Genomic DNA, 25307 nt, shown 5'->3' on the forward strand with positions numbered 1-25307 from the left:
AATTGTTGTTGTTATGAAATAGGAAAATTAGTATTGCAAAATTGTATTTTTAAAGCGCGCCACCTATACCTCAGACTCGAGAGTCAAAGGTTATTATTTTAATTTAATTTATATATTTTCCGTTTTCATTAGGTAAATGCAAACAACTTAAACAATAAAAAAAATGTATTTAAATTAATATTATTTTATTTGATTTTATATAACTTTTTTAATAATGTTTCCTAACATTAACTATTTATTTTACAATCTAAAAGAAAATAACTGAACACAAATTGTAGAAATATACAATAATGGCGGCGGAGTTCACGAACTAATAATTTTTGGGCGACAACTTTACAAACTTCGCAGGAATGTAATGAGTTGTGCTCAGTTGCTCCGGTAAGATAAACATTTTCTGTACCCTTTGATTTTTAAAAATCTATTGTTTGCGTATAAAAAATGGTAGAAGTATTCGTTACTTTTTTCAAGGCCCTTGACCCTGTATAATTTAGGTCCAGGAGAGTGTATGAGGCTTACCTGGGCCCGGGGGTCGGCTGCCTGGCACAGTCCTAGCTAGCCAGGTAGCCAGCTGAAGATACTAGGCCTAGACTAGTCTGGTACCCTACCTATTGGCATAGACTATAAAAGGCATGCTACTATTTTAGAGGCTGCTTCTAGTAATATACTTTGACGGGCATATGTGATGAGCCTGACTGAAGCTAGCTGTGCACATCTAGGCTAGGCCTATGATCTATCTAAATAAATGAATTTGTAGGTGGTGGTAAGTAAGTAGAGGCCTAGCCTAACCTATACCTGACCTGTTTTTATTGATGATGAGCTCAGTTAGACACAGTAAAAAAGTGGAGTGCCATGCCGTGGACGTAGTGCATGTTCAATTGTTTTTTCATCTGAGCTTGATGCGAACATAAGAACTAGGCCTAGCCTTTTTTAAACAAAACAAATTGAAATTTCCTATGTTTGTTTATCTTAACAGGCGAGCTAATGAACTCAAGGCAAAAATAATAGGTAGGTAATGTTTTCCCATATTTAGACAGAATTTAATTTTGCAATGACACTGACAGCAATTGCTGTAGGAAAGACCTATTCTATTTATTAGTAATAATTAATTAATACCAAAGATCGTATATCAGAAGATTGATTATCAAAAATTGCATTATGCTACAAAAACCATTGTGGATGCTATGCCGCATAAAGTACAGTGGATAATAATATTCACAGTGCCTACATATGATGGACATTAATTGTGCTGCAACAAGCAACAATCGGATATTTCATTCTACCTACTCTACTGTATTCCCATTAAAAGGTTAAAAACAAAAAATACTGACATACTGTAAAAAGAACAGACAACCAACCTCTACAAATTGAGACATTTACCGGTTTTTAGAACATGTGGATATTTTTTGATAATCACATTCCAAATGTAAACCAGCAAATAGCGGATTATTTAAATGCTAATTACTGTACATTAACAACAAACTCATCTGAACTAATCATCGGTTCCAAATGCTACAGTATAGCCAGTTAACAAGCCACCACCAATCCATAAATTGAATGTAAAGTGTTGGTGGTTCTAGCCTAGATATTTTAATTGTTATTAAATTAGGTAAGCGTAAGAAAATTAATGAATTCATAATTGAATCATTGAATAGTATGTGTTTTAAAAATCAAAATTTGTTTGTATTCATTGAATGGGGGAGAATCGTTGAAAGCCTAACTGTCCTATTTAATATTCCATCTCATATACATTGATTAATTGTATAATATATTTATAGTGAATTTAATTGAATAGATTTGAATGGCCAAGTGGGGAAGGCAGTGGCGCTTAAAACCATAATCATAATCGGCACAGGTTAAAATATGTTTTTGGTGTTTAGAACAAATCTTTTCGGATAAGGAGATCCAGTGTAAACATACTGTATAGCTTGTGTGCACTTCTAAAAACCCAGAGCATCTTTTTGAAGATTAGGAAGTTATCCCAGTGTACTGTACTGGTCCATCTCAATGTGGCCATACAAATGAGTACTGTTTAGTGGCAGCTGTACTGTACATGAAAAATGTTGTGCACAATTCAACTCAATTAGACATTTCCCCACATTTAGTACTAATAAAGTTAAGTATAGTACTAACTAAAGTAAGTAAATTGCTTGTTGGAAATGTGTTTATTTATCATTCAGAGGGAAATGCTGAAACTTGGGTAACCCGCCAGACGCTCCTGGACCTCTATCAACAAATTCTCGTAACCAATCTTGAGTTTGCCCTCGACAAAAAAGTAGAGCAAGATTTGTGGAATCATGTCTTTAAGAATCAAATTAACATCTTACAAAGAAAAGTAAAGGACAAGACGGTATGTATTTAATTTTATTTATTTTTAGAAATTAAACATTAATTAATTATTAAAGGGTAAATTTTAATTGTTTACTACTGTATAAGATATTTAATATATTATAAACAACATTGAAATTTCACCTATAGTACTCATTTTTGTGAAGCAGAACAAGCGCCATGAAAATAAAAAAAAAAGGAAATATTATATTTATTTTAATTTGGGGCATTTTACAAGTATATAATTACAAATCGAAAGAATAATCAATTTTTCACAAAAAAATACTTTTTAAATTTAGTGTTCATCATCATCATCATCAGCCGTTGTCAGTCTACTGCTGGACGAAAGCCTTAGCATGTTTCTGCCATAGTGAACGATCTCTAGCTGCTCCCTGCCACTGCATTGTACCCCAATACTTGTCTATTTCATCTCGTCATCGCACTCTTTGCCTTCCTCTATTTCTGATCCCATCCATGAGTCTCCATGATGTCATTAGCAAAGTCCATCTGTTAGTATGTCTGCATACCAATAATAATATAGCAAAATTCTTTTGACAATTGATAAGTTATACAAGATTATACTTTCTTATAGAATCCAAAACGTACAGAACTACAAGCAACTTTGACATTATTCCTAGACAGTGCTAGTGGCTTCTACCTTCAGGTAAAGTATTCTTGCATTAAATAAGGCTCTAGAATTATTAAGAGCGAATATGTTTTGAAAGTGACCCAAGATGGAGGACTGTATGAAAAAAATACAAGGTTGAATGTTTTGTCTGTTTCTCAAGATACTACCAGAGTAAATACAAATTATTAACTTTAGGTAAAACATGGTAAATCCACTAACCCCTTAATTCTTTGACGTTGCCACCACCACTGATTGATTGATTGATTAACTATTACATAATTGTGTAAGTACAATATAGTATGGAGAAATACTGTAGTTTTAACTTTAGTCTGGAGGATACAGTCATAAACAACTTCAGAAACTTCAAAGGTTTAAGTCATCATGTTGTGATTTGCCCAAATATGTTAGTGATATGCCCAAATATGGTAGTGATATGCCCAAATATGGTAGTGATATGACATCATCATGTCCATATATAGGTACATCACACGAAATTTGATAATGTAGACAGAGCTTTAAACACTTATTATAAATACATGCTGTGATTGTGTTTTAGCTTCTACAGGAACTATGCAGTGCCTTTGAACTGAGGCTGGGATGTCGTGTAACACCAGCTAAACTAGGGATCCTTGATGACAAGAACCCAAACCATCACAAACTGAAGCAAGCGCAACATGCGTCCTGTCTCTACATTTGTCAGTATTGTCTCGTACATCTCGGAGACCTGTGTATGTTTAAAATGTGTTATTTAAAATATGCACAATTTAATAGGTATTCTTATAGACTTTTATACTAAAGGTGATTTGTACTTCTCTTTTATATTTCTGTTGTTTACATGTAATCAGAAATCAAATAAATGAAAAAAAAGTCTATTAAAGGGTTTCAAACTTATTCTACCGTACCCGTTTTTAATTGGTCTACTTTTCAAAAGTAAGGATATACACTTTTATAATGCATATGATGTTATAATGCATGCTATTTTGAGATTCCAACATTTTTATTATTTTCATCCTAGCCCGTTACAGATTGGAGACTAGTCAAGCAGAGAGCTATTATCGGCATGCAGCTAAGCTAGTTCCTTCAAGCGGACAACCTTACAACCAACTGGCGATTGTAGCAGCGTCACGTGGGGACCAGTTAGCTATGACGTTTTTTTACGTTCGAAGCACTGCTGTTAGACACCCCTTCCCGGCTGCATCTACTAATTTACAGAGTACCTTTGCAAAGCTTGTTGATAAGTTAGTATAGTTTTATTAAATTATAATAAGTATAGCTATTATCTATCACAATGATCTATCTGATATTCATATTGATATTCATATTCATTTATTATCCAGAAAAATAAAAAAAACAATAATACAAAAAGCATAAATTACATAAAACAAAAACAAGCATAGAAAAACGCAGGACACTATCCTGGCGGATTGTCAAAAAACAAAAATATCGCTATAATAGACTCTCCTGATAGTGCTGGTGGCAAAATAACAGAAACATAACTGATGCCAGAAAGATATTAGTAAAGTACATATAGAACAAACTACTATAGTTGAGATGAAATAGATATATATTAAGTAATAGTACAACCCTAGATTTGAATATGTATTCATTAAAAATGACCATTGCACATATACAGTAAAAACCCTATGAAGGGGATACCTTCACAACCAAACAAGGTGCCCACTTAATATAAATGTCCCTGAGATAATAGGGATTTCCCCTGAATAGGAGTTGGCGATAGTGTTAAAACATAATTGTGTAATATTATGTGAGAGTGTCCCCTTTAGGGGTATCCCCTGAGGTGTCCCCTTTAGGGGTATCCCCTGAGGTGTCCCCTTTAGGGGTATCCCCTGAGGTGTGAGTCTCAAAAGAGGAGGATCTACTGTATAAAACAACCCTCTTTGTCTGACATGGTATTTTAAGACTCTTAAGCGTGGTTCCCACTGGCGACGCAACGCAAGGACGTAGCGCAACGCAAGTGAATTGACCAATCACAAGCGATGGCTTATTCGCTTGTGATTGCTAACTGTTTATAACTTCGCTTGTCATTGGTTAAAACGCTTGCGTTGCGTTTACGTCCTTGCGTTACGTTCTAGTGGGAACCAAGCTTTACTTTATGATCATAATTTGAAAAACAGCACACAAAATAATATTGTGTTAAAATGTTTTTCGTTATGTAGAGATGAAGTGAAGCTTTTTAAAATGAAGCTTGTTGAATTGATTCATTTCTTTACCAAGTTTCATGCTGTCATACATCTCACTGTGGGAGATGCAGGTTAGAAGTTATAAATTAATATTTTCCTTTTATATTTTTTACCAATTATTTAACATTGATGATTCTTAAGTCATTAATATATTGGTATAATTGAATTAAGGCCCAAATAAATCTATATTGTTGTTTATGTATAGTGATTTTTGTTTGAAGGTTTGCATGGCGATAGTTGCTATTCAGCATTGTTCTTGAGAAAAAACGCTCTTCTACAGCTAGTTCCAATCCCTCCCATGGTGAACTTGCTATTGTTTTAGCTTTCACACCAGTTCCATCCAATTTCATTTATATTTCCAGTTTTCTGGATTTTCTACATTCTCACTCCTGAGAACAATCAAAGTATATTGATCACAACGTCAAGAAACTAAACAGTTCCTCTCAGAACTAAATATATGTGGTGTGCCGCAAACTGTATAGTGATTGTTATGTTTTAATTAATCCTACTACCTATATGGAAATTTAAAAAAAATCATAAATAAAACAATTGCTAACTGTATTTATACTCCAAAAAAGCAATGTACATACATCCAGATGTCTCACTAGAATTATATTTTTCTCATGTATTTTATCAATTTAGACTTACAAGTTGCATCAATGATTCGTGATAAGCTAGAAGAGAACTTCCGTTCACACTTGGCACAGGAGTCACTATCAGCAAAGCAACTTGTTCAAATGATGTCTATCAATTTGTTCACACTACACCATATTAAACATCTTGATAAAGAGACAGTAAATGTGGATGGTGAAAAAGACCATGAAGAAGTCGTGACCTCAGATGACATGTTCACACAGGATGAGATTCAGTCATGGAATCTAACCCTGAATTTAACAGGTTAAATTTCATTATTTGTTACAATATTTATAAAACAAATAATTAAGAAGCAGAAAGAATAACTACTACTTCTGTAAAGCCCCTTTTTCAATTCCCTACATTTTCACAATTTTACAATTCCAACTTTTGGGTCCTATTTTAGCTATTTGCTTGTCAGTACAAAATCTAAGTTTTGTGATTTTCTGTTCTATAAATTAAATTAAAAGACATCATCACCATTGATAGGAGCTTGTCGAAACTTGGTTCTGGCTCTTAAATAAAAACTGCTCTTTATGCATCATAAAGCCTGTTTTCCTGTCAACGTTAAGTTACAGTGAGTTGCGTTGAGTTTAAAATCGTTAAAGTTGAAAATAAAATAGCGATGACGATGATCGAGTCGGACCGCTAATATTTACACATTTTTACGCGATCGTTAATAGTTTCTCTTGGTTCTCTCGAGCGGTGCTGGGACACGCGGACGGGAAGTGTTGCAAAACTCAGGCCGGCCACTTGAAAAAGTTACGGGTTTTGATGCTTAAACCCAGCCTAGGACATGCTTTCGTTGATATCTTAATCTAGGCTTACACTAAAGACAAACATTAAATTTAATTGGTTTAATATTATAATTTAATTTGACTTACACTTGTTTTTTTTAAATATCAGACCTTAAAAGTGTACAAAAAAGGTGAAAAACATCGTCGCGTTGTAAACATTCAAGAATTGTCAGCGCGTACCTTTTTTTCACAAACTGCAATGACGTAATTTGTGGACCATTTGATTGGTCAGTTTTGAACGATCGTAACAATCGTAATCAACAAAAGTTGAACTCGATTCAACTTTAACTATTTAAGATTTTAACGATTTTCAACGTTAATTTTTACCCCCTTTTCCTGTTAAATCGTTGAATATGTCAACTCAACGCAACTCAACGTAACTCAACGTAACTTAACGTCGACAGGAAAACAGGCTTAAGGGTTGGCCCTAAAGCCCGGCGCACACTAGAGCTTCCGGCTGAGCCAACTGGCACGAGTAACACTTGCCTCAAGTGTGCGCCGGGGATTTCGTGAGGAATCGGCCACGCGTGCCGCTGAGGAAAATATCTATCGTGTTTAATATTTTTTGGCACGCGTGCCATTTTCCTCAAGTGTGCGCCGAACTTGAGCTTCCTGCTCACTAAAAAATTCCACTGCGCATGACATGTTCTGATTTATTATGATATTTCAGCGCGTGCTGTATAGCGCAGTAAGTAATTATCCAATCAGAAAATCGCGTAGTGAAGGCGTTTAGTGTGCGTCCGATAGAACGCGATCACAATTTGCGGCAAATTTTTTAGTGAGCCAAGTGTTACTCGTGCCAGTTGGCTCAGCCGAAAGCTCTAGTGTGCGCCGGGCTTAAATAGAGGTGGCCCTTAAATAGAGGTTGACCCTTAAATAGAGGTTGACCCTTAAATAGAGGTTGACCCTTAAATAGAGGTTGACTATAGTGTTTCAAAGTATACTGTATTTCCTTGCATTATTATAACTTATACTGTATTTGACTCAATATCCAAGTTGAAATGAAATGCATTCTACACTTGCTTTTTTTTGTTATATATAAATCCAAACACAAATTACTGAAAAGATGATAATACTGTGGTAATCAGTGGCTGAATCTCAATGGAGATACAAATAAAATAAGCAAAAAGCTAAATCAAAAAGATAAAGAAAACAAACAGCCAGACAAATTAGCAGAGCTTTCAGGCAACACTAGTCCTTCATCAGTGCAATATATTATATATATATATTTTTAGTGACGTTGTTCCAGCTAATGTTGCACTATATGCCATCAAAGTCTCAGGAGAAAGCACGTCAATGGGTGTGTCTACCAGCTGTAAAGGTCTTCTTAGATTGGCTCATTCATCGTCCTTACATTTTTGAAGATGATGTTGTCCTATCAAAACCAGTGTAAGTAAAGTTGTAGATTAGGTGAAATTACAATTTTTGTATTCCAAGATCTCAATTTGACAATGCGACTTTTTTTTGTGGATTTTTAATATTCATATTTAATTAGATGGCAATGTATAAGCATTGTTTTTAAAATCCTATGTTCATCACATCATTCATCATCTATCTAAAATAAATTTGCTAAATTTTCTAACTGGACAAAGATGTATTTGCTGTCCTAGTAAACTTGGTGTTTTTTACCATTGTAGAATGTATTCTCTTCTCGCTCTTCATGCCTATTTTTTAAGTAATCATTCTTCTAGATTTAATTAGCACAAACGATAATTATGTAGTATTTATTTTTGAACAGGGTATGGAGTAAATTAGCAAAGGTACTGAATTTTGTTCAGTATAAAGATTCTGCTAATGTACATCCCAATAAACAGGCATTATGGGAAGATATTGAAGTTGATGAGTTTCTACCTCTTAAAAAAGCTCACAGGTAAAAAATTACTATTTTTGTCGTCAACTGGCAAAGGACTGTTGACCCCACTAGTAAACATGTTTTTTTTATATATTTGTAAATAGATTCTACAAAAAGTTGAATTTACAGAAATTGCCAAATAAAGTACATTTTGCTAGACTAAAAAGTAACTTTATTTTCAAAAATAAATCCAGCAAACATTTGAATTTTGAAATTGTCAACTAGCAATAATAACAAATCTACTAGCAAATTCATTCAATTCAATTCAAAACATGATCATATAATACAAATAAACCCATGACAGGATTCAGCAAAAGAAAACTTAAATGCTGTACAAATTTTCTCTGCTGTCATGGTTGACAAATAATAGAAATCAAATGAAATCATCAATTGAGAATGTTAAAGAGTCGCTATCCAATCGAGTTTGAACAATACCATGAAAGCCCCAGTGGTCTAATGGTTAGGACATCTGCATATCAAGCAGAAGGTTTCGAGTTCGAATCTCGGTTGGGGGCGACTTTTTCTAACTCTCACAGATTTCCTTATCTTTATCGTTTCAAATTAATTAATTAAATTTCAGTATATCACCGTGCGGTTTAGGATTTATTCTATTACCAAAGCACTGATTAACATCCTTGTAATTTTATTTTGCTTTTTAGTATTTTAAACTTTGATGTATTTAATCAAGTCAACTTGAATGCAGAAATGGAAAGTAGAGAAAGAGTTTGTCGTCTTGTGCAACATGGAAAATGGCTTGTTCAAAACCAATCAGGGTGAGCTTTACCAATGGAAATAAACACTACATGAAAAATGCTCAATACATAATTAAACTTATAATACATTTTCAACTTTACTATAGATTTATAAAGTGGGCTTGTGATCCTATTTGTGAAGCTTGAAGCATATTAACATGCCTAGATTAGCTGGATAAACCAGCATAGGCCTTTTTCCCTCTGAGGGAGAGCATAATGTATGAGTTTACCCTGTGAAATAAATTGAAGGAGGCAGATGAGAAGTGTAAACATGCATTTACACAATGTATATTAGTGCCAACATTTATGGTGCGCCACCACCAAAGACAAATATGTAACATGTTCATTTTGGTATGAACCAGCTTTAATTTGTAAATTAGTCTTTTGAATTGATTTATATAGCTTAATGAAGTCTGAAAGATCTGACACTTCAAGTAAATTGATATTTACGTGTGCTTTGAGTGAAGAACAGGTGAGGAAACAGCAACAAAGATCAAAACAACAAAAACTCTTACCCACAAAACCAAAGTAAGTATTTTGCCTGTTTTTAGGATTAGTTTGTGTTGAATAACACATGTTTTAGTAAACTTATGTTCAATAAAACTACCACAAGTAACAAATTTCTGTTGATTTTCGTTTTAGTATAAAAAATCTTTTATCCATATTCAAAATTTTTTTTTTGTCAATAATAACAGTAAATACATTATTATTACACAATTTAGTATTTTTAGTCTTATTTTAATAATTTTAGACCAGAGAACAAGATTCAAACTCACACTAATCTGAAGACAGCGTTGAAGAAAGGAAGAGATGGACCCCCTAGAAAAGTGGAATTTGCTGGAATTGAAGAAATAATTCATGATGATAGACGATCAGAAAACAAACGTCCTGAGTCAAAAAGTCAAAGTATTGCTGTACAGGTGAAAGCATAGACATATTTTGAAGTATTTAGAAACACTCATTGTGATACTGTATACCTAATACTACTGAAAATGAAAAGATCTAGATCATCAAACTAGAACTATCACCACAGCGGACAATTGTAAACATTAATTTAGTACTCACGAACAGACTTTACTTGCGTAACGTTTACCATTTCACTAAAAATAAATCTTTTTGTTTATAACTAAGTTTTCAATATGTCAATATCCAACTAATATACCTATAAAAGAGGCTGTAGATATTAACTACTAAGTGTGTTTGAGACATCTTAAATATCTTTATTCCTTTTAAATGTAAATTTGAAATGAACATATTTTTCAGTACTGCTTTTTATTTACATTTAAATTTTTGTTTTGTTTATTTGAACATATTAGGCAATTCTACCAAGAAAAAAGACATCATCTGAATCTGATTCTTCAATTACCCCGATTGGTAGCCCTCCTTCCATACCAGGTCGCCAGCCTGTTGGAGTGTTTCATGAACAGAACCACCAATCACCAGTCACTACATGGGATCCAGAGTCTGCAGCCCATTTTCATAAAGGAGGGCCTAAACCTCAAGCAAACCCTATGCATAATATTCAGTCCTGGCAAGGTAGCAACAGCCCTGGAGGCAACAACAATGCGGGTCCCTATCAGAACTTATCGGGACCGCAATTACCGCAAGGACAATATCAAAATCAACGATATAGACATCCTCAACCACATATGCAAGATCAAGGGATGGGACCGTACGGAATGCCAAGTAGCCCTGGTGGTGGTTGGTCGTCTCCTCAACGTAGTCCCTCTCAAACTAATCCACCAAGACCTAATTACCCTGGAGGTCAGCAACCTTCAGGTTATCCCCAATTACCTCAGGGATCAAGTAATAAAATGAAAGAAAATATTCCTGGCATGTTGCCAGCAAACTGGAATAAAGGAATGCCATGGCAAGGAGATCAAAACCATGGCAACATTCAACAACGACAACCTAATCAGTGGCCGAATGACAGCCGTCAGCCTTATCAACAGGCTTCTAAGATGGAATGGAAATGTTACCAGCAAAATCCTCAAGGCATTCATTCTCAACCCATGTCTCCCCAAGAGATGTACAACCATCGACCACCACCATTTCATCGTCCTGGTGAGAGTTCCACCCAACTGAATTCACCCACCACTGCAAAACCTAATATGCACACACGCTCTATGAACAATCCCAACTGCGGACCACCACCATCTCACACTGGGCAATACCCACTCCGAGCCAGACAGTCTTCTCCACACAGTCCGCAGCAGTCTATGCAGAATCAAGGTGGTATCATCAACCATCCAAGAGCAGGTACACCTACCAAATCACCACAGAGCATGGATGGCTTTATCTTCCCAACTGCTGCAGAAATCAATTCTATGAGACATTTTAATCCGGTTAGCATGGACGTGCATCCAAATCAGCCTGCCAGTCTCGACCAGCTGAACAGCCATAATTCAAGGATGCCGCCTTCAAACGTGCCCAACAATTCGGCAACCATGCAAGCGTTGACGGAGGAAGTTATCATGAGTATGAATGAACTTTTGTTAAACGCTATCGATCAGGAGGTTAATTTTCGCGACGATAGAGCACCATTTCAGCAACCGGTTGGTAATACCTATGGATATAATTATCATATGAATAACGATGGCCAGCAAAAAATGGCACCCAAGCTTGTAGTAAGTTACTGAATTGAATAATAAATTAATAACAGTTTACAGTACAGTATAAATTAGACCCATGTTTTATGTAGTGTTTGTTTGGATAATTTGTAATATTTGTTGGCGAAATGCGTTCTTTGGCACGCATCTCAATGATGGGGCATCCATAACATAAATATAACAGTACACAACTTTAAATTCCAACCATTTTTAATCTGCCATAAGGTATTACTATACAACTAAATGCCTTTTTTTTTTATATTCCCTTTATTCTTCAGACCCCTGATGATAGCATGCCTTCATCTAGACAAACTCCTAGTCCAGCAATCAACCAAAGACTAGCAATCAACTTCCCAGGCCGTGATAATATACCCACCAGCAATAGAGGGCATGATTACAACAATGTTGGCGGAGGCGGAAAACCGGGGTGAGTTGCAATTGGCTTTAATAGTGCAGATATTTTGTTTTATATCAATCACATCAATCAGTCAAATCAGAATTCCATGGTAGGTTATAACAAGACAATCAAAACACTTGGAACTAAAACTATAAATTTGTACTATTAATAATAATAGGGAGGTTTCGCAATCTTACGAATACGATAACGAAAACGGATACGTCACGCACACGTATTCATTTTTCGTAAGCCAGTAAAAATCTGTTTCGCATGGCAACGAAATATTGAGGGCGCCTTCCAAAATATGACTGCTGTAAATGTGAGGGAAGCGCAGGTACGTGTTGCTTGGTGCTTGGCTGCCTAGGCCTAGCGTAACATCAAAGCGAGTGAAGACTTTAAAAATTGCTATTTATCAAAATTTACCTGGCATTTTAGTAAATTACTTTAGTAAATTACTTTCAATAAAAGTATAATTATATTATAATCATGAATCATTCCTGATTCAAATGCAAAATGTGCAAAATAGATCAAAAACTATACTCGTTTTGTAGTTACGAAAATGACTGGTGATATTCGTCAACACGAATACGCTTTACGAATATGAAATGGAGATCAGCTCAAAAGTTTCACAAAAGTGTGACGTATCTGTTTTCGTTATCGTATTCGTAAGGTTGCGAAACCTCCCTATATAATTGTCTCTTTATTTGAGACAAAAGCTTGTTTCTAAATTTAGAACTATGAACTATTTCAATGTTATTTCATTTGTTAGGTGATCATTTTTAGAATAAAATGATCACCTATTGTTATTGTATAAAATCTTTATTATTCTTCTTTCTGTACACTTTTTGTTCGTCAAATATCTCAAAAAGTTGAATAGCAATGATCACAAAAATTTTACAATGTCTTTCAAATACTTTAACTTAGCCATAATAAGCTTTTCAGCGTGATCACTGACCCGTGACGTCACGTATACGCGATTTTGTGAAATCACATTATCAATCATATATCCATAATTCATTATCACATATTTATGAAATTCACTACACGTAAACTTCAGGTCAAGGTAAAAATATTAGCAAATAAAAACGCACGCGCACGTATAGACATGCGCGTGAAATCGCGCGTTAAAAATTTAAAAGGCTCAAAATTAAGTTTTGATCAATTTAGAGCATGAATTAGGCCATTTGCGTGTTTCAAAAAATTACTGCGCAAAAACACGTTTTTGCGCGCGCGATACTTAAAAAGCGTAAAAATACGATTTTTTTGTAGAAATCGCATTCTACTCACCATCCTTAGTACATTCACCAAATTTGAGTCAGTTCCGACTTAAAATAACGCTATACGAGCACGTTAAAAATGACAAAATGCGCACATTTATTTCACAAAAGTTCTGAAAATGGTGAAAAATATGTCTTTTTTAAAATGAAAATAACTCTTCAGAATGCACGATGACACCTAAGTTTTTTAACTTATTCGTGAAGCCATTGAGTTGTAGATATAAATGTATATACACATTAGACGTAAAAAATGGTATTACGTCATCATATGGCCACTTGAATTTAACAATTAGGATTTTTTTCCGTTTTGTTTAGGTTATCACATTCAATAGAGCGCATCTCCGCTATTTGACCTCGATTTTCGCACAAATTTCAGTGTGTGCTTGCTTAATTATTTATCTTTCTCATAAGTTGTCAGTGTTGTCATTTTGATGACGTCATCACGCGTAAAAACTTGAATAACGTAGGTCGTGTAATTTCACCTTCGCCGTAAATTTGAATATCTTACAGCTCTTCAGAATTGAAGGTTACCTTGACGATTATAATTTATTATGAAAGCTGATGAAATGTAGATATGAATTCATATAAAAACCAAGCGTATCAGATGTTGTGACGTTAACATATGGCCAGATGAAGTTAAAAAGTAGTTTTTTCATCTTTTTTGTCAAAGTTATACAAATTTCAAAGAGCGCGCACAGCGCTTCTACGTGCCAGATTCTCTTCCAATTCTTATATTTATTTGCTCAATTTATTATCTTTCGAAATTGTCATCTTTGAGTTTATTTTGATAATTCCATCATACCAAAAAATTAGAACATGATGTGTGTCCCGTAATTTCACCTATGCTACACTGTGTATAGATATACAGTATATACTGTACATATTGTATATGGCATATAATAGGCACAACTCAGCGATATAAGATTATGCATCATGTCATAGGATGGCGTACATCAACTTTTTACGATCGTATGTTAACGTACATGCATGTTTAAAAAATGTTAATTTCATTAAAATGATAACAATGATCACCTATAATTCGTCAAAGTGACGAATTAAATTCTAGTTTTTTTTTAAACATTGTGTATGTTTCTTGTTTTATAGAAAATAATAATAATATACTTACAGCAGAGTTGTTGGAAGTATAAAAATGTCTCATAGGATTCATACTTGATTGACTGTTAAAATCAAAGCAGCCATTAATATACAATGTACAAAAGCGTATTTTCAAATTTAAAATTCATAAAAAATTTTCATTTTTTATTCATAACAGAATGTTTTCCCACCTAATTGTACTGTAGCGTAGTGATTATATTTTTTTTATCAATGTTTAAAATAGGAACGATTTTGTATGCTTTGTTGTACTATATTGATAATTGTTTGAAAGTCTACAAAAATGACATTTAATCAACAAGAAAAATAAAATATCAGCCTGTTTTTAGTTGATGAAGAAATACTGATTATGGCCTGTGTCGTGAAGTGGGCTTCTAACAATTTACCCTATCTTACAAACATTGTTATAAATAATTTTTACTCGGGGTAACCGAGTCTAGGACTTCCTCATCTTCTCCTCTTCTTCTTCTTCCTCCTCCTCTTCTTCCTCTTCCATCTGGACACTTTCAAGTCCTACTAGTTCTTTACGCGTCGTCTGACGGCTCTGAAACATGGCATGTGCATAGGGTAATAAGTGAACAAAGCTATAGAGAGAAAATGTTCATACTTCAATCGGATGCAGAATTACGACGTCATAAATATGGTACCAATAAAAAAAAAGTGTGATTTATAAAGTACTATTCCACCCTTCGTTGTAGTATTGAGCTGGGATTTGGCATGGGTATACTACAGGGACATGTCCTTAAAGCTATAGAGCCGGATTTTTTAATTTCAAACCGGATGCAGCCATATGACATTTTGAAGATGGTACCTTTTATTTATTTTTGTCGTAATATAGCCGTGTTTGGTGTCGTTTCAAAGGTCTTGATTGGAGAATAAGAATATACACAGTAAAACCTATTTATGATATTGTTACCGTCACTTCTGCTCCCGGAAATAGCAAAAAAATCACTTTGAGATTTCATAATTTACCGTAACTATGCCATTTCCGGTTATGTGACGTAACTTTTCGGAATATAGCCGTATTTGGTAGCGAGGTTATTGATGTGTATGTGACGTTACATCCCATCTTATGACGTCATTACAGCTTCTTCTGCTGTACCCCGTGTATCGCACATTCATGCTTGTTTGACCAATAAATGACATGGCGGTATATATCTTGCTATTTATTCTATTAAACACTCTATTTGAAACACCTTACACATTCAAGTTCTTATTTCTATATACATTGAAATGCACAACAACAAGGCACTTAGGTAACTCCTAAAAAATATGAAACATTTATTTGATTAATCACCTTATACATTTATAACTTAAGTGCTACTCAATAAAAAGAAATCATGATTTGGTTGTGATACTTTAGAATGGTCTAAGTACACAGGCAAGCGTTATCCATGACAAATAACCTGGTGAGAAAGTTCACATCAAGCGTAAGCAGAGATTAAGTTTAGGACATGAGCAATTAGCCTGTCGTTAACACCGCATCAAGTAAATTGTTCACAACGCTGTTATCAATTATCATTGTTTCACCACATAAAATCCAATTACGGTTGATGTACGTCCAAATAATGTATTCTACTATTGTACACTATCCGGGTGATAGAATTGCTGTTTTTATGGTAAAAAGAGACAAAATATGTAATTAGACGGTGTAAGGTATCACTTAATGCTGTCTATGTACTTTCAGGTCTGATTTACACTGTAATGGCTCTCAAACTCTCTGGTGTATACAAATTATGTGATTAATTATATTATTAGTCTCTATTTTTTTAATTTGTAAATATTTAAGAATTTTTAATAGTTAATTTTATCTTTTGACCTTTGTGCAATTTTTATAGTAATTTTAAGTTTAATGAATTGTACAGAAATTATTACTGCATCATAGGCCTTAATGTGTTTTTTCATCGTTTAACTTTGTTTTATGTGAATTATCATTTTCATATGTAAGCTCTTCATTTCAACTATGAGTTGTATTTTGAGTCTTTTTATACCAATTAAATAAAAAAGAAAAATAATTAAATAAATTAAAAAAACAGTTTCAACTTAAACTTAAATTTAAAGTCATGCAATTTTAAATGTCTTTATTGAATTTATAAAAACACTGATAGTTTAATGTATTTGGTATATGAGTGGGTACAGTAGATACTATTGTTATTGTTTTAGTTAGTGTTTCCGAAATGTATATATTGTTTTAATTCTTAAAGAAAAATTACGGAACCAAAATGCTGTGAATTAAAATGTCTCAAATTTAAAATGATATAAATATTTTTGCCTTTATATTTATATCTGTATTTAAAAGATCTTGTGTAAGAAATTGTTTTTTTCTTTATATTATTTTATATTGTTAGAAATTTTTATGATATTAACTGAATGATTTATTAGTCAACATCACTTTATGAAATTCATTTTATGAGATGACAATAAAAAAATTGAAATTTAATCATTATTACTTGTAACAAGATAGGGTAAAAAAGATGCGAATGATCACTAACAGATCCACAAAACACATATTGGATCCTCTTGGGTTATCTGAAATAGATCATTAATCTGTTTAATTACATGAAAGTAAAGGATGAGATAAAAGGTATTTGAAAATCAAATATAGCAATTAAACTAGATAATTTAAGCAAGTGTTATAGGTTATTATACTTTCAATAATATTTGGTATTTTGTAACACATCAATTTTACATTTTTTTAAAAATATAATTTTGCCTAATAAAAACATTCAAGCATTTGCCTGTTAATTCATTCAGCCTCCCCTTGTCACAGAATTTCAAATTTATTTATTTCACTTATTATGACATGCTATTAAACCAGTGACTTATCCAGGATTTTGTAAATCTAAGTTCTTAACTAATGTCCTATCTTTTGCATTGTAATTTTCGATTTAGAGAGCCCTGGACCAGCTGGTTCCGTTATCGTCTACTGTAGGTAGTCCAAATTTGATGTAATTTGGTATTATTATTCAATAAAAGATCCTTCTAAAGCTCTGTCTATCTATCAAACTTTATGTGACAAAAACATCTGATGTGCCCATATATGGACATGATGATGTCATATCACTACCATATTTAGGCATATCACTACCATATTTAGGCATATCACTATCATCACACTTTCTTTTAGTTTGATAGTGAGCTTTACACACTAAAGAGCTTAAATGAAACACCACTTGTCATTATAAAATCTAAAATTAAATCGATTGAACCATTATCTAAACACTGGTCACAATGTTGCCTTTTAGAAGTACTGTATTAATACATTTTTTGTTTTCTTTATAATTAATTTTAAATATTATTTATTATAATATTTTCTAGATTTTTCGATGAGAACGTACGATTAACTGGAGGTTACAGACTCTTCACTCCATCCCCTTGGACAGCTGGTCAGGGTGATAGTAAGTGTTTGATAATAATAATTGTCATCTTTATTCATCCTTTCATTAGTGCTTGGCTACTTCAATATTCTGGTAGTATATATACCATTTATTATTATAAAACTTCCACACATTCAAAATATTACAAATCATGACAAAATACCAATAACTAAAATAAATAATATATCTATATATAAATCCATATAATAAACTTGCACTGATGAAGGGCTAGTGTTGACCGAAAGCTCTTATTTTATCGTTTTTATTCAGCTTTTTGCTTATTTTATTTTGTATCTCCATTGAGATCGCTATAATTTGAATAATTTGTGTAGCTTTTATGGAACGTGTGTTGCATCAAATTGACATCATTGTTAATGACAATTAGTGTGATATTTCCTATTCTAAACCTAAACATTGCCATTGTTCGTAATTTGACAATAAAACGATTGTCCAGTTATTATCCTAATTCCGATAAAACTAGATTAGTTAAATGTATTCGTAAATATAAATGTATTTTGCATTAGCCTAAATTGAGTGAATTCATATTTGAAGACTTTAGGTGCCAAACAACATGCTCCAGTTTGTTGAGTAGAACATTATTAAACAAACTATATTAGAATAAACAAAACTGCTTATAAAAACAAATGATGCTTGACAAAGTTTGGAACCAGGCAATTACATTGTATAAAAAGTACAAGCACAAATATCAGTGTTTTCGCATATTTCATCGTTGGCTTTATTATGTGTTGACCTACATATGTATTTATCCCTGAGGGATCCACCCACCTCTGGCTGTGTACGATTATTGTTTGGTTTATTATTCAAAAACGGGTAGTAGTTAGAATTTTAATGTCCTGAGGTAAAACACATATTGATGTTTGTTGGAAGGTCAAGTGCGTTATGCTCACAAGGGTAATCATAATGTAGGTTGTTAATTCTTGATTATTCATGGCAAGACATGCTTCACAAGCAAAACATCATCTATTCACTGACAATATAAAATCCCTATTCATATTTGAAACTATACATACTTGCAATCAATCTATATATTTCAACAGAAATTTAAATGCTAATAAATGCATTAAAAAATCTAGAGTAGCAGGTCGCGTCTGTTGGGTATGCTTAGTATACAATATATTAGTAGTGTTATATTAAATATGCATGATAACAAGTTTGCTAATGTACCTTAGTCACTCGCACACAATTCAATTGATGTAATTATACTGTCATTAATGTTATTGGTAGCATTGCCACTTGTGAACTAACGCTTGATTCTTTTAACCCGTCCTCATTCTTTAACCTCAAACCTTGTTAGTCAGCAGCAATATTTATTATTTAATTGTTCTGAAAGTTAGGTGGAGGTTTGGTTTTAGGAATTATAAATGATTTATATTTATATTTCAAAGTGTAAATTTTTCCACCTACTTAATTTTAGAAAGTGATACAAGGATTTTAACAATGATTAAAATGCAAATGAATTTTGTAGATGACTATAAAAAAGCTTTAAAAACTTTTTAAAATGCATTATCAAATTTAAAAGTCGAAATATTTAAAAAAAAATATTGAGTAAACTTAAACTGAACTTGTTTATTTTGTATTTATTCAGTCACTTTTATTGGCAAAGTAAAATAAAAACAAGCATAAATTAATATCAAGTTTAACTCGCATACTATAGATTTAGAAATGCGTATACAATTTTAAAGAAAATTGCTATACTACTTTTCCATTCGTATTTTAGAATTGTGTTTCGTATGTATGTAATATAGCACTATTTTTCCTTTGTGCTATTTTAATATAGAGCTGGGGTAAATAGTGTTTGGCTATCAAATAAAGCTGTTATTTGATATTCATTTAATCAACACAATGAAGAAATGTGCACCGATTTTTACAACACAACAAACTCCCTCAAGTAAAACAACCCACATAAAGGGGACGATGATAGTAAATCCATTAGTCAAGTAGTCCGCGGTATCAGACACATGAGAATGCTGTGTGGTATTACTATCATGATGACATATTAATTTCAATGTTATTTAGAAGCTGGGGGACTTTTGTAGCAAAATCTAGACATTTAAATGTCATTACATTTTTATTGATGTCCATTTAAAGTACTTGTATGCACTAGTTTTTATGAAAGCTGTCTTTGTTGGAAAGGGTCCGTATTTATTTTAATGCGTAATGTGTACCCAGGGATGGATTGAACCAAGATGGCCAGTACAGTCTCCCAATTCACCTCCTTTCTTTCACCCATTCCTTTCTAGGCCAACTCCACAAACCTTGTTTATGATCAGTAATATAATCCGTGTTTACAGCTATTTGTGTTTTATTTGATTCCTAACACTTAAATGGTACAGCCTAAAATTATATTTCTAAAGCATGTCATTAAAATGATAAACATTTTACACTAAAAATAAAACAACATATTTGATATATATTTACAAAATAGTGGCAATTGTAACATTTTGTCATTTATTTGTTCGGTTTTCAATGCCATGTAGCGCTTTTATTTTGTGTATTGTGTAAAGTGGAACCCCTATTTAAAGGAGACACCTTTTGGACCCAACGAAGTGTCCCTTAAAGCCCGATGCACACTAGAGCTTTCAGCTGAGCCAACTGGCACGAGTAACACTTGGCTCACTAAAAAAATTGCCGCAAACTATGTTCACGTTCTATCGGACGCACACGATTTTCTGATTGGATAATTACTTACTACGCTATACAGCACGCGCTGAAATATCATAATAAATCAGAACTTGTCATGCGCAGTGGAATTTTTGAGTGAGCAGGAAGCTCACGTTCGGCGCACACTTGAGGAAAATGGCACGCGTGCCAAAAAATATTAAACACGATAGATATTTTCCTCAGCGGAACGCGTGGCCGATTCCTCACGAAATCCCCGGCGCACACTGTGAGGCAAGTGTTACTCGTGGCAGTTGGCTCAGCCGGAAGCTCTAGTGTGCGCCGGGCTTAACACTTGAATTGGGTTTGCCTTAGTGGAAAAACATATATTGCCACTTGTTTGTTTCACAGGAAAGTATCCCCTTAATAGCAGTGTCCCTGAATAAACGTGTGCCATTTGAGAGGTTATACTATTATAGTTGATAGATTTTACCCTCTGAGAGAACAATCTTAATAGAATATAAACAATTAACATTATATAAAAGCCTATTGTGTTTTTATTTGTTTAAATTTATAATAATTTTCTTTTGTTATTAGATCTTGGTTTGCCATCTTCACCGTTTGTTAGCCAACCAACAAGTCCGAATGCTACACCACGATCTCAGTCACCCATTCACCAAGGAACCTTAGGCCTAGGAGAAAATCTACCAGGCATAGGTCTCAATTGGCGTGATGAAAGATCCAACGTCTGGGGCCCTTCGCATCAACTATCTAGCTCCCCTACAAGTAGCTTACTACCAGAGAGGATTCAGGTGAGATACCAAGTATTGCTGTCAATAGAAACCTTTTCACAAATATGTGTGTACTTCATCAATTGTTACTACTTAACATTATTTATTAAACAAATACAACAAAATAAGCAATTATCAAAATTCATTAAACTGGAATATATAACTTACTGTTGAAATTACTATTACGTCTTATTCGAGAAGCATAGGCCTGCTATGCTACAAATTAATTTGGTTAGATTATGCACTTTTTTCTACATGAAGAATCTTGACTGAAAACCTGGGAAGGTAGCCATATATTACAAATTGATATTTCTCCATAAAAGAGGGTTATAAATGGTGCTGTAGTGTGAATGTGCAATCCCACTAAAATAGGATTAGCATGCACACAGTTACAAATAGTTTAAATTGTATATTCTTAGAGTTTTTAGAATAAGTGGATATAATAATTCCTGGGTAATTTACAGTTGAATGTGCATTGATATAATACAATTGGTGGCAAATACACCGCCAGTGATTTCAAGTCATGTCATCAAACCACCACCTGTGTCATGCACTTTATCTATTTGTCCATAGAGGCCTATGATAAAAATGTCTTAATACTCGAGCATCGGTATATTATATGTCTTAATAATCTCATATTGTTTTAATGCTCATTTATTTTTTTTTACTGACTTCTTGTATAGTAGAACGGGAGAAACATGTTTAAAAACTATGCATGACACAATCTAAAGACGACTCGTTTTGTCTGGATTCAACTCAGATAGCACCGACTAGTCAAGAAGTTTTGTCGGGCTTTGTTGTACGATGATGTCTGAGTTGGCCTTTAGCTGCTTTTTTAAAATTGAATATGCCATGAATGTACATATTGACAAAATTGTATATTTAAAAAAAAAATAGTAATTGTAGATTATAGATACAATGTTGTCATTTGTTTATTTTTTCTATATAGTCAATTTGGTCGAGCCCAATTGGTTCTTCATCAGAGCCGTCACCATTAGAGATGTTGCTACGGCAACAACAACAGAAACAACATCATCACGACACGTGAGTAACCGTGAAGAGCGGGCTCAGATGAGAGCTTTAGGATTTCTTCGTACCTTCTACCACATGCTGTATCAAAACTACAGGAACGCTTGAAGAAGTAGAAATGGCGTTGATAAACCACTCAAGCTGTACCTTGTGATGTGCGTGCATGTGTGTCCAAATATGGTCAACGGAAATGGTTCCGCAAACAGCCAACACATTCAACAACGCTCACTACTCTTGGCCTTAGCCTTGAAGTCACAGTGAAAGTAAAAAAAATAGAAGACAATAGTTCTTCAATAGGATGCTAATCCAAATAGTCATATTATTTTAAAAGACATATACCTGTATTGATTTTTTATTTATGTTTAATTATTCTGCTTTGTATATCCAGGGATATAGTGCAAAACCAATGAAAATTCGATCAGCTATTATGCTACCATCAATTTGTAAGTTGATGAAATTTTAACTACTCAAATAAACGGCGGACGTCTGCGTAGCAGATGTTTTTCTATAATACAGCCAATCAGTACATCTTTTGAAGGAGACGGGAGCGATTGTGATTACAAGAAACTCCTTGTTTTCATTCTTGCAGTTCAAGTGTTATGCGTTCTTTAATTAGTGAATGATCGGTTTTTGTAATAGGCAGGTTGATTTTACCCAGTTATGGTTCATGTTGTAACCCCACCGAATAGATTAACAGGAAACAATGCTCTTATACTAGTCTTTTATCATATTGAAAACAAAACAACCGTTACATGATAAGGACAATATAATATATTTACTGGCTAAATTTAAAGACATTATACATTAATAAGCTAGTTATTCTTTTATGGGCAATCCATCTTTTTAAAATTGTAATATTTATTTGAAACTGTTGTTAACATTGACCCTACTTAGAACAATAATTTCTATAAATTGATGTGGTATTTAAAGACATACATATATTTAAATATAAATTACATTGTATGATGCATATATTCACCGTATTCTGGTCTTTGTGTATTTTGTTTCAAATTTTCCATTTGCAATTAATGGCATTTGTTATTCTGGGTTTTTTTATTTTTCAAATTCATTTCATGATGTCTATGGCAATATATAATTGTATAGAACAAAATTGATTAGGTTTGCATATAACTATTACAAATTAACAGGTGTTTGTAAGTTATGTTGTAAAATAATGACATACTATGTTATTAGTAATTGTCTGCATTTTTTTAATATAGTTTTTTTTTTATTATTATTATTCTACAGAGGCTGAAATAAGTCGGCTAATTTTGCATATAAAGATTTGCATGTTTTCAGGTTGCCATAGGAAAAATTATGAAAAGCAAGTTGCTTATTTGTGGTTTGATGAATACTAAGCCAGCAGCAGCATTAATGGTGCTTTTTACATCTTGCCAAATCATCTCAAATGAGCAAAATAACACATGGAGAATTTGTCACATGGTGTAGTCAATAATGTATATAAAAGCTTGTTCTCTATCTATCCAATGCATTATTTGTAAGTCATTGTAGAAGGCCTGTCAAAACAACATTTTCAATTCATGAAACTGTTTTCAACACCTACTTTGCAGAGTAGAGAAAGTGTGTCCATAGAACAGGGTGTCCAAGTTAAAATAATCTATGGTTACAAACCATTCTAACTGGCTATACACCATGTAAAAAACAAAATCCACACCTACTTTGCAGAGTAGAGAAAGTGTGTCCATAGAACAGTGTGTCCAAGTTAAAATAATCTATGGTTACAAACAATTCTAACTGGCTATACACCATGTAAAAAAACTAAATCCACACCTACTTTGCAGAGTAGAGAAAGTTTCCATAGAGCAGGGTGTTAAAATAATCTATGTTTGTACTGACTTACTCCAGCTTTTATGTATTCTCTTTGATAAATACCAAGTTTCCATGTGCAGATTATATTTTCATGTAGATTCATCCTTGTTGAAGTGTTGAGTTTAATCATTTCTATTTCACTACACTTTTTAAAAGATATTGGAAAGAAATAAGGACTGTTTAATGTTATTCAAGATATTATCCGAAAAAGAATGTTATAAGGATTGACAGAAAAAAAAGAACATGAACGAAAATATGTATTGTTATGATTCATGCACATGCTGCAATTATTATTATATCATAATTTATTACTTTGATTCTATCAAGTGTTTGGTAGTACCAGTAGTTTTAAATACATTTCATGTAAGATGACCGTTTGATTGTGTTTCAATGTTGAGAGGTCTCTTACATGATGTAGACTGGAGAGGGTAGTTTAATACGATGTTGGTGTTCACAATAAATTAAATAATAAAGTACCGGTAGTTAAAACTTAATCAAGATAAACAGATATTGTGGAACTTTTGCTTTCATAGTTTGTTTTTTATATTTATGCAGTAGAACTCCTATTAAGGGGACACCTTTGAGACCCAACAATGTGTTATAGAGTATGAGGAATAGAGATGTGTGCCCGGAATACGGGTTGGCCGTAGGGTTGACATACATATCACCTTGTTGATTTCATTGGCCCAGTCCCTTGTGTGTCCCAAAGAAATGGTTCTACTGTTGGTTAAGTATAACTTGCCACATTTTCTCAGTTTCTTCTCAAACTATACTAATAGAACAGACATCAACATGTCCTAAATATTAATAGGCGGCCGGGAGGTTATTCGCATGAGTATACGGTATATAGTTTCAATACAACTAGTGCATAGACAACGTAGGTAAGTATCGCTTTAGGCATCAACATGTTATTGTTAACAACACAAATGTTAGTTTTTTTTATTATTTTCAAAATTATCATGCATTAATTTGAATACTCATCAATATAATTCTCATTAATTACATCCATAAGGCCTGTGTTGTGAATCAGACAGAGTGTCTCATACTCGTCTTCTTAAGCGGCTTGTTTAGACATCT

At 33.3% G+C, this 25307-nt stretch overlaps 1 protein-coding gene across 1 annotated transcript; it reads left to right on the top strand.

The window, feature by feature from the left end:
- The first annotated feature begins 291 nt into the window (after window positions 1-291).
- On the top strand, window positions 292-24739 carry LOC140046935 (uncharacterized). The gene is made up of 18 exons (XM_072091697.1): window positions 292-378; window positions 974-1005; window positions 2178-2347; window positions 2918-2989; window positions 3510-3681; window positions 3969-4191; window positions 5131-5225; window positions 5797-6051; window positions 7820-7973; window positions 8323-8454; window positions 9096-9209; window positions 9591-9716; window positions 9940-10108; window positions 10505-11815; window positions 12076-12224; window positions 17903-17982; window positions 21178-21392; window positions 22321-24739. Exons 1-18 carry the CDS (start codon window positions 356-358, stop codon window positions 22417-22419), a joined length of 3591 nt encoding a protein of 1196 aa, XP_071947798.1. The 5' UTR covers window positions 292-355; the 3' UTR covers window positions 22420-24739.
- The last annotated feature ends 568 nt before the right edge of the window (window positions 24740-25307 follow it).

This window comes from Antedon mediterranea, chromosome 4 (assembly GCF_964355755.1).
Source record: "Antedon mediterranea chromosome 4, ecAntMedi1.1, whole genome shotgun sequence".
NCBI classification, from domain to species: Eukaryota; Metazoa; Echinodermata; class Crinoidea; order Comatulida; family Antedonidae; genus Antedon; species Antedon mediterranea.

What these genes read in the sequence shown, in the direction of transcription:
- LOC140046935 (XM_072091697.1), top strand. Translation starts at nt 356, where the DNA reads ATGAGTTGTGCTCAGTTGCTCCG. An exon ending in TTTGCAAAGCTTGTTGATAA is followed by an intron (nt 4,192 to 5,130) that starts GTTAGTATAGTT and finishes TTCGTTATGTAG; the next exon opens with AGATGAAGTGAAGCTTTTTA. An exon ending in GACAGCTGGTCAGGGTGATA is followed by an intron (nt 17,983 to 21,177) that starts GTAAGTGTTTGA and finishes TTTTGTTATTAG; the next exon opens with ATCTTGGTTTGCCATCTTCA.